The sequence below is a fragment of the Labrus mixtus genome, chromosome 6 (assembly GCF_963584025.1).
Source record: "Labrus mixtus chromosome 6, fLabMix1.1, whole genome shotgun sequence".
In the NCBI taxonomy this organism is placed as follows: Eukaryota; Metazoa; Chordata; class Actinopteri; order Labriformes; family Labridae; genus Labrus; species Labrus mixtus.
In genome coordinates this window covers 5,710,097-5,721,468 of record NC_083617.1, presented here as the reverse complement: position 1 = coordinate 5,721,468, position 11,372 = coordinate 5,710,097, and the positions used below count along the sequence as shown (strand labels likewise).

General features: G+C 39.9%; 1 protein-coding gene across 1 annotated transcript; it reads left to right on the top strand.

Moving 5' to 3' along the window:
• The first annotated feature begins 3,484 nt into the window (after positions 1 to 3,484).
• On the top strand, positions 3,485 to 10,807 carry gfral (GDNF family receptor alpha like). Its single transcript, XM_061039623.1, has 9 exons — positions 3,485 to 3,599; positions 3,857 to 3,985; positions 4,379 to 4,537; positions 5,182 to 5,241; positions 5,373 to 5,688; positions 9,417 to 9,676; positions 9,764 to 9,838; positions 10,016 to 10,097; positions 10,172 to 10,807. Exons 1-9 carry the CDS (start codon positions 3,572 to 3,574, stop codon positions 10,239 to 10,241), a joined length of 1,179 nt encoding a protein of 392 aa, XP_060895606.1. The 5' UTR covers positions 3,485 to 3,571; the 3' UTR covers positions 10,242 to 10,807.
• Positions 10,808 to 11,372: the final 565 nt, after the last annotated feature.

The following is an 11,372-nucleotide window of genomic DNA, read 5'->3' as shown; positions in this document are numbered from 1 at the left end:
AGCTATTGTTGTTGTCAAGGCTGATATAAGAAGCCCAGCCTTGAAAATGGGAGCTGCCAGCGCTTAAAGGCTTTATATGCGATCCAGCAGATGTCGCCCTTGAGCACCAGCATGAAACCAAAACAACTTGCGCTGCATTGTTGTGTTAGCACGCTAATGCTAGCGATCTTTATTATTCTCGTATCTTCACACTGCATGTAAATTTACCTGAAATGAGCGTGATCTAGAAACACAGTTAAGCAGTGAGTACAGTATGTTATTCTTCTTTTCTCTAGTCCCTCAATTAAACAACTTTTATACGCGAGGGGAGGAGTCAGCCGGCCGTCCCGGCGATGTAAACAAAGTGAAGATAGGACTCTGAAAACTCTGAAAACATCACAGACAGTGGGACTCGGGTGTTACACCCATTGTAGACAGTCATGACTCACAGAGTTATTTTCAGAGGAGATACTTGATTTATATTATATTTAAGTGTGAAAAATCCTAACCCGCATATAAAGGCTTTAAATGTCCTTTATTTTGCGATGCAGTGGCAACTTTTTATGCCATGTGCTTGTCAAAATTAATAAACTCTCACTAAATACCCCTGTAAAATAAGAACAAAGAAAAAACATAACAAGTCTTACCCATTCTGTTGCCACATTTGCCACATGTCGTAGCTAAAAAAAACAATTTATTTCCACACATTTATTCAGAGTTCTCATTCTTCATATTTGTCGCTCCCTCTATCTTTTTCCTTCCGGCTCCACTGATCAGCTTACTATGGGCATTTACTCTGAAGTACTAAACCAACTGGATTTCAGCACAACCCTTATTGACCAATCATCCTAAAATGTGTCTTCTTGTCCTCTCTGCTGCTCTCAGTTCAGATTGTTAAGACCCTCCTCCACCCTGGTCACCTCCAATCCGTCTCATCAGTGTCCACATCCAGCACCCTACAATCACCCCACGTCCTTCATCACCACCCTTATTGAACAATCATCCTAAAATGTGTCTTCTTTTGTCCTCTCTGCAGCTCTCAGTTTGTAGTTCTAGTTTGATCATAAGGGACCCTCCTCCACCCTGGTCACCTCCAATCCGTCTCATCAGTGTCCACATCCAGCACCCTACAATCACCCCACGTCCTTCATCACCACCCTTATTGAACAATCATCCTAAAATGTGTCTTCTTTTGTCCTCTCTGCAGCTCTCAGTTTGTAGTTCTAGTTTGATCATAAGGGACCCTCCTCCACCCTGGTCACCTCCAATCCATCTCATCAGTGTCCACATCCAGCACCCTGTAATCACCCCACATGCTCCATTACCATCATTACCGCCGTCTAGACTCCATCATGCAGTTCTCCGCCTAACAACTCCCACGAGAGCATGAAGACAAGACATTGTGCATTTCTCATCGCTTTCTAAAAACTTAGAATGAACCAATAATGAAGTAGTGACGGGACTAAAGTTAAGTACAGAATGAAAACATAAATCCCTCTTTTATTATCTATAGCTGCACTCTCCACTGTATGGTTTATGGTCTGCTTTTTTAAAGTTACCATTAATGCAAGTGGTGGTCAAATGTCCTCACAGTGACTCAACACAGCGCTGGGAGGAAGATGTAAGATTCACTACTAGTGTTTGAGTAAGGGAGAAAGTGTCTCAGTCTGAGAGACCTTGAATGAATCCATCCATTATCTTTACAGCTTTTCCTGTTCGGGGGGTTGCGGGAGCTGCTCCCAGCTGTCATTGGATGAGAGGCAGGGTTACATCCTGGATTGTTCACCAATCAATCACAAAGCTGACGTTTCGAGACGGTCAACCAGCCACACTCACATTCACACCGACAGGCAATTTATCAATCAATCAATCAATCAATCAAACTTTAGTTGTATAGCACTTTTCATACAACAAATGTATCCCAAAGTGCTTTACATCAACATAAATCAAACAGCAACAACATGACTCCCTCCCCCACCCCTATCCCACAATCCAAAAACTAAGGTAAAAATAACTAGATAAGAACAGGTACTGAGGAAACGCTATCATTTATTCTAAATGAGGAAACACAGGAGGTTCAAAATGTAGTAAAACTAGATGAAATGAGATTCAGTTAAAAGCTCTACAATTTAGTCACCAATTGACCAAACGAGCATGATTTTGGACTTGTTTTGGAAGCCTGGAGTACCTGGAGAGAACCCACGCATGCACAGGGAGAACACGATAACTCCACACAGAGAGGCTCATGTCCAATGGGGATTCAAACCAGGGAACTGTCTTGCTGTGAGGCAACAGCGTTAACCACTGCAGCACCGTGCAGCCCAACTTGAATTAATGACCTTTTTCGATGATTTAGACTGTAAAGTGTTTATGTAAAACATTGTTTTTTCACTATGAGCATTATAGAAAAGCAGCAGATTTTTTTATCCAACCTTGATTTTTTTAAAAGTCTAAGACCGCCTGAACCATACCATGAGAAACACAAAGAGACTTGTATCTGCGTCATCCTCAGAATGAATGAATGTGTGTGAGCACAAAAAGCCTTGAACGTCAAAAATAATTCAAAGGACACGGTCAGAATCCAAAGGAAGAACTGGAGCCCACGAAGCACTTAGGGCAAATTAACTAAGGTATGTATTCCTCAGAGTATAAAATGTTGGTCCTTTGCACCTTGTCATCATTGATTTTTCAACCCCAGTAAGGAAGGAATTGAATGACATGCTCATGTGATGGCCCTGGCCATGGTGTTGTGCTTGGTTACTGTTGTTGTTCTTTTGTGTTTTCAGAGTTAACTCAAAGTTGTCAGAAAAATATGTTTCTAAAACAAAGGCACTTGTGCAAATTTGATTTTGTTTGTAACCTCGAAAAACAAAGCCTGAGACTGTGATTAATTAGTCATTCTGACAGCATGGAGTGCGGTGTGTGTGTTTGCTGGCAGAACTCATGACAGAAGGAAAGTTGCACATAAGTAGCATAATGAAGTAGCACTGTCAAATCTGATTTCTAGTTGCTGATGACACAAATACCTCTGAAAATAAGCACCAAGTTTTTGTTTTTTTACTTTGTCACTGAGTTTGAACTTCAAAAGAAATATACGACATTAGAAGCTCTTCAAATCAGTAACTCAATAAATAATTAAAAACTTTTGACCCAAATCTTTTTTTAGGATTTTAAATCTGGTTTGGATACACTGTCAGTGATCCCATCACATCCTTATTATTAATTCACTATTATTATGTAAATAGTTAAATTATTCTTTTAGCAGCAATCATTTCTAACATGTCAGTCTTGTCAACAAAAACTAGTCGTTGTTTTCCAACATATGATGTAAAAAAATTCCCACTTAAATAATATGACCAAACGATTGGATGTCGATTTTGTTCTTTTATTCATCTTTTTATGTGTGAACAGCTTGTTATTTCATTACACGGTGCGGGGCACAGCCCACAGTAAATGCTCTGGTAAATGTGTCTCCTCCTCGTCTGTGGTTGGTGCATCCATCCGAGCTTCATCCCTGGCACCAAAGTGAGAGACGGATCAGCTGCAGGAGAGACTCAGTGGTTTGTCCTCTGACAGCTTCACAACTGTCAACATGAAACTGGAGGCTGCGGTCGTATTGGGTGAGTGATGCTATAAAATGATTCTTTTTGTTTCTGATAATGAAATGTATTGATTTTATCTTTCTCTTGCAACTTGAACTAGAGCCTGCATGTTTTTTTAGTCTGAACTGTAAAGTCAGCAACAATCTTTGATGTTAAACTTGCAGAAAATACTTTTTGAACATTTGTTCTGCAAAAACACAAAAACTAAAAGAACATGTCAATACAATTTCAAGATAACGAAGTGTTGTTTTTTTTATAATCAATTTGTGTTGCAGCGATTGTTTTTCCTCAGATATTCAGCCTCAGCGTGTCACCTCCACCTCCAGACTATTTAGCTGCTGTTCATACCTGCATGTCAGATTTATGCAAGAAGGAAAGGGCTTCTTACGGCGGCACCTGTGCTGGTAATTTAAAAAACAATATATCTGCTACAGTGTTGATTGCAACATGGTGTAACCCTTCATGTTGTCCAGTGGTATTATAAAAGTAGTGACTACATGTCCTCAGGAGGCTCAGGACATGAAGCTTTTCTCAATTGAATTGCAGCTCCTCGAGTAAAGCTTAAATGTAATAACATGAGGCGATAGCCTGAAGCAAAGTTTATATAACTACACAAACAGATAATAATAAATAGGCCTTCCCTTAAAATAGATCTGTTTTGATATTATAGCCGTGTATTCCACGCCTTTTAAAGAGAAACAATCAGAGCAGGTGCGCTAAACACCTGTCGCACACGGCTCAATCACATAATGGAAAATCCTGTTTTTCTGCCTCTCCTCTGTTTTTTGTTATTCAAGATGAAGCGTGCCAAATTAAAGGCTCACAGGCCTGTAACATGACCATCCAGGCCGTGCTGGTCCAGTTTCCCTCCCTGCAGGGGTGTGTGTGTGCACGGGAGGAGGAGGAGCTTTGTGGCTCCATACGAGAACTGGCCACACAATGCCGTCCAAACACAGGTGCAGTATTTTCTGGGAAGAATGAGAACATCGTTTATAGGTGCAGTGATTGTGTTGTTGACTCAAGGTGATTTGGTGTTCTGTTTAAATAAATGCTTTTTGTGCTTCAGGTTGCACATCATTAGCAGAAGGGTTTCAATAAGCATTTGGTATGGTGGCCTTGAAGGATCAAAACCTACAACATTTCACAAACGCATCATTTCCAAAACACAACTAAAAACCATTAAACAAAAACACACCATCATTACACAAAAGCATTTCAGTCAGCTCACGTTTGAATTTGTGTGAAATATTCATTGCAGCATCAGAACACAGTTTGTATTTGGCGTCTATAGGCTCTGACCTCATTTAATTTAACATGCAGATTTTGAGGAGTGATGAGACGATGTCTTGAAAGCCGGAGCCTTTTTCAGATATCCTGTTTTGTGAAATGTTGTGTCTTTTGAGATGCCTGATTTCTTTTGGTAATTTGATGTTGTGTGAGGCCTTTTTTTAGAATTTTATGTTTGAAAGGGTTCTTGTTTTATCCCCCTTTACAAGATGATGTTCTGTTGAATGAATGGTTGTCTTATTTTGAAGTTCAGGGCCATCATAAAGTGGTTTTGGATTTACTAATGATTCCTGATTCCTCAATGTCTTTTCAGCATCTCAGCAGAAGAGGAGCTCAGGGATGGACTGGCAGTCAAGCACTTTGATACACAATGGTGATCATTTTACAAGAGTATAACCTCAAGAACAAAAATATTAAAATACAAAACAGTTTCCTGAATTCAATCAACATATATCTGATGTTTATTCAGTCTTTAAAACTCACACACCGCGTTTCCTTTCCCAGCGTACGATGCTGCTGGATCCTGCTTGGACAGAATGACAGAATGTGTCAGTGATGCAGTTTGTAACAGGTACCTGGCACCGGTTCTTCAGGCGTGCACAGCAGAGCAGTGCGACAGCGACCGCTGTCAACAAGTGACTCAGCAGTTCTACAGCAGCATGCCGCGCAGCGTGGCAGAGATGTTGGTGCTGTGTGAGTGTGCAGCTTCAGATCAGAGCTGTCTGCACATGAAAAGCACTCTGCACAGCGGCACCTGTGGAGTCTCCACATTGATCTGTCAGGAGACAACGGACCAGTGTGCTGAGGACGCAGACTGTAGGTATGTTACTACTATAACTCGACAATATAATACACCCATTAAAACCAACAAACAACAATCTGTCCTGTGAGTTCAACTCACTGCCACTTAAAATTTATTATTACGAGGGCTGCCAAACTATTTCATTTTTGTTAATCGCTAAATTCCAATAGTATCACGATCACGTGCTAGATATGCCATTATTTTGCATTTCAAAACAGTTTTTGTCATGCTTTTATTTTGTATTTTGTACTGTCTTAAGCTAAATTTCCCTCACTTTCTGTTTGGATCAAAAAACTTTTATTTTGAAAGAAATGAAAGAACTCCTGATGGATCGAAAATTCTGGACATTAAATAAATCACAGAATAAGGAACTTGCTAAAGATGGAAAATAACATGAAAATAGTGAATGGGAACAAAATGTCACCTCATGCCTGCAGGAAGACACTGCGGTGGTTTAACTTTTGGGGGCGGCAGTAGTTCAGTCTGTAGGGACTTGGGTTGGGAACCGGAGGGTCGCCGGTTCAAGTCCCGGTGCAGACCAAATATGGAAGTTGGTCTGGTAGCTGGAGAGGTGCCAGATTACCTCCTGAGCACTGCCGAGGTACCAAACCCCCTACCCACCGCCAGCTCAGGAGCGCCTGCCAGGGGTCGCTCCGTCACTCTGACATCTCTCCATTAGTGCATGTCCATAGGATCCTGTTTGTGCATGTGTGTATATTTCAGCCTATGTGTGTGTTGCATGACTTACAGAGTGTAAAAACAGAAATTCAAACTGAATCAATAAAAGTAAATCTTAATCTTAAGCTTAACTACACCGTAGCGTGGTGGAAGGGATGAAATGGCTTGTGATTAAAATAATCAATGCAATAACTGCTTACCGTAAACGAATCCAGATTAAAGCATTAAGGCTGACTGCCCAGTTACATACATAGGCCTACTGTAAATTGAAAAAACAAGCCGTTGCTCTTCACGCACAATAGGAAGAACACCTGTCATAATTTGTTGACATGTAAAGCGTCTCTCACAGTTTAAACATCTGATAAGATTTGGAAAATCTTTTAGTGTGGCTCAGAGTAAGCGGATCAGGTTACTGGAATGGATGACATTTCATGGAAATCCATCCAACAGACTTGCTTAAGAATCAGAATTAGTTTTACTGCCAAATACATTTAAGAATTTGACTTGGTGGGGCTTCTGTGGCCGAGTGGTTTGGCCACGCGTCCCATGTACAGAGAACTGTAGTCCTAAAAGCGGTCGGCCCCGGTCCAAATCCGACCTGTGGCTCCTTTCCTGCATGTCATTCCCCACTCTCTCTCTGTCCCTGATTTCTGACATAAATCCTACAAAAAAAAAGAAAAGGGATCTGACTTTATGTTTTGGTGAAAACAGAAATAGGGCAAAAGTAGTGAGAAGCTATGAAACAGCGACGCTACTGCTGACTTATATAGAATAAGATCAAATATACAACAAGCAATATAATCTATATGATAGAATATAAGAACACAAAATGTACAACCCAAAGGTGCACTGGAGGAGCTGTACACTTGTGCAAGTAAGTGCATGATTTTCAGAGCAGATAACTTACAGTGTAAACAGAAGATACTTGACTGAAATGTTCTCTGACTGTGGAGCTACATGATAATTTAGAGATAATTAAGTAAAACCTGGCTGGTAGTTTGGCCAGAAATAAGAAACTGCAGACTCGCTGCTTCCTGCTTAACATGAAATATTCTATAAGGGAAGGCTTAAGGCTGAGCAAACCTGCGACATGGCTCCAGTTATTTTACACTTCTAAGAAAATAACTTTACCGTATAGCAATTAACACACGAGGGCAGATAGCGAGCATGTAGGTAATATCTCGACTGTGGCTTATGAATTAGCGTCTCAGGGCAAACGATGAACTTCCTTTCCCCACGACTTGTCACAGCAGACGGGGGCACAATTCCAATTTGCATCTAATGAAGCTGAAATGTCTACAGGCAATTATTTAGAGGAAATGTCATGTTGTTACAGTAGGACAGTCGGCGAGGCGTTTAGTTCTGCCGTTTTCCCACAATTCAGATGTAATAACTAAACTTATGTGGAGCAAGAAGAAGGCAAATAATCCACTATTCTTTTTTTTCTAGAAATCTACAACAGCAATCTTTCTGATGTCTGATTGATCTCTAAAACATGTGATTTTCTTTTAGCTGAAGCTTCATCATGTTAGTTGTGCAGCATCGTGTATTTCTAATTTCTTGAAAAACCAGAAAACATGTAATTATCATATTGTTTAGCATTATCATGTGCATGTGCAAAGAGTGAAATAACATTATGACTGCAGCAGCCTGGTACAAGAAACAACTAGAGATGCACCAATTGGGAAAACCAGAGCCGATATGGATGTTTGTCTCATGACTTCTTTTGTTGTAAGACTCCCACAATGCCACATTATTTCTCTTCTGTTTGATTTGTTTTTATTCATTTGTTTAACAGGCAATGAAGATCGCTTCATACTGTATGTAAAATACAAAGTAGATGCCATTCATACATGTTTCTAGTAGGACCTGAACCCTTTGGGATTTTTGGGGCCGATACTGATATTAGGGAGCAAAAACATCCTATACCGATATATTGGCTGATATCTTTCTCATAGATTATATCTTTGATTTGTAGAGATAGATATACACATATATTGCGTTGATCCCACACATGAAGTCATCAAACACAACTGGAAGGTAACTGCGCATGAACGTGCATCACCGGCCGACACTCTGGAGAGTCATAATGCTCGTTATAATCCATACGGCGCCCTTTTCAGGTGACAGCCAGTCCAATACAATTATACTCAAATGAAATGCATTTTGACTGGTGATTAAATCTAGTAATATCGGTGCATATCTGCAATAAAATTAGCCGATGCAAGAGTCACTTGATGTGCTAATATTTGCTGATATAATCTGTTGGCCGATGTACGGTAATCGGTGGGGCTCTAGTTTCTAGCCGTGGTGAATTTTTAACCCCCTGTCCCTGGCTAGAGGCGTTTGAGATGAAAACAGAATCATAAGACTTAAAGAAACAGTGATACTATACACATACAGACATTTTAAGCTCTATAAAAATAATAGACTAAATAAGACCCAACAGTAAAATGAGGAATATAAGAGGAAACAGTCAATGCTCACAGACTTGCTTCAGTTTCAGACACATGCGTCTTAAAAAATAAAACAAGTCAGTTTGTTTAACAGGTGACTTCGTCTGCCCAATAAAAAACTCTTCTCTGGATCAGTATTTAGGTGTACTAGATGTCAGCATTAAATTGAAATTACACATCAGATACACATCGGCTACTGACATCGCTTCATGCCACTTTATTTTCCGATGTGCCGATGTCTGTCAACAGGGCAAATATCGACCGATATCGATGTTGAACTGATGCGTCGTTGCATCCCCAGAAACAGCTGTTCTGTTAATTATGCATAATCACAGAGAAAGCATTTTGTTGTTTGGTTTTCAGCTGAATCAGACCTTTTTATTTTGCCTTCGCAGGCGTCAGATCTGGATCTGCTCCTAATTTGAGTTGAATTAAAACCTCAGTAACAAAAGCTGAAAAACAAAAAGGTTACAAAACATAAAAATGCCTCGAGCTATTGTCTGTCATGGGTAATTAAGGGTTATAAAAATGATGCATTTGCTTTGTGTATTTTTCATAAATACAAAGCAGCCATGGACTGAATATGAAACATGTTTTTCTCTCATTTATCAGAAAACTTTTAAAGACTCTCAGAGAGAAATGCTGGAGCTCTGAAGGAGCACAGTGCAGCGACATCGACCTCGACAGTAATGAATGTTTCACCTGGATGGATCCAGCTTTAATCCTCGGTGCAGATCCAGAATGTCAGAGAGCCTTTTTGGCCACCATGGGCACCGTACTTCACTATCCATGTACATGCAGAGGAATGCACGGTGATGACCTGCTGACGTGCAACATGATTTATGAGGTTTTTCACAACAGATCACTCTTCAGTAAGTAGGGTGCAGATTCATCAGCATTAAAATTATTCATTCTTTTTTTCTTTTTTTGTCATTTTAAAGCCTTTTTTTGTGTTTCAGTCACATCTTGGAAAAAATCCACCTCCAAACCTCCCGGACTCAGCGACCCTGAGGATGGTTACGTGTGGTCAAACGGTAAATTTCAGTCCATGTTCTGTTAATTCCAAAGTCAACCTGCATGTAGGAGGTGATATGATTGTGCATTTCTCTCTCTCCTCTCTCCTCTCTTTATCTAAACTCTGTAAACTCTATGATTTCCTCATTGTTATTCATTTGAATTGAATTGAATTAATTTGATTCCTGTGTTCTCAGATTATCTCCTCTACGCTTTTGCAGCGTTACTGCTTGTTGGAGTGGTGATATTAATGGCTCTGGCCGTTATCAGTAAAATATGGTAAGAACATTAACATGAATAAAACATGTCAAATCTTTTATTGAGTGCTAACACTTTTTCATTTTGTCTTGTAGGATGCTGAGAAGAAGAGAGAAAACTAAATTTCACCATCCGCAGAAAAGCCCTTGTGTTGTTATCCTCTGATATTTCTGCATGTGTTAAATGTATGTCTTTCACATTTTAATCTAACTCACAAATATTTAAGATTACTACCAGGGCTGTCAAAAGATTATAATTGTTAAACTGGCTGTTTGAATTCAACCCTGCTTTTATTTTGAAATAAAGAAAGGCCCTCCTGGTAATATAGATCAAAGGTAGTTACAGTGGATATTACTTTTGACTCTCAGACGAATGAGACATTCAGAGATGCAGCAGTGTTGTTTCTTCCATCTCTGTGACTACAGGGAGACACTGCGGAGGACTATCTACGGTGCGCCTAAAGGGACAAAATAGCCTTTGACTAATGAGATTAAAAAAACAACTAATGCTTTAACTTCAGACCTAATTGACAGTACTGCTGACAGCCCTATTATATTTTGTTAGAATGAACATTATTGATATGTGATAAAAAAAAAGTCTCCATGCACAGAGAGAACAACATGGCAGCTTAGATATTAGACCGTCGTCGTGTGTTCTAGTCTCTGACAGGTTATTTTCATGAATCACAGAAGAAAAATGTTTTCTCTCCTCAGCTTCTTCAGAATCGATCAAAAAACACGTCTTCTTCTTCTTCTGTCATCAGTTGTTGTTTTGTGATGATTTATTGGGGCTGTTTGCTTTCACTGCATCTGACAATAAACTCCACTCCAAACCATTTGACATTACAATCCACCTTTTTTTTTCATCCCTGGACAAAAAAAAAACTGCCTGCACATTATCCTTTACAGTGAATTTTTTGTTTGTGTTTTTTAAACCCTGGAGAGCAGAAGAAGGTGTTGTTACAGTAAATTGCATTCTCTGATTCTGTGACACACGATCCTCGGGAAGTTGTCCGGTTGTCTGGTTGTAGGTTTACGACCCCCCCCCTCAGAACTTGGTGCCCTAGGCGATTCCTATATTGCCTATATGCTTTGAGCCGCTTGATCCACAGCACAGATAACTATAGATCACAAGAAGAAGACTAGGAAATTGTCACTCCATGAGAAAAGCTCAATCACACATCGGGCCAGAAGAATGGGAATTCATTCATTTGAAGTTAAGGAAGATACTGGGAGAACTCTGTTGTAATACCACCGACACATCTACCTGGATTCTGAGACAGAAAATGGTTTACGC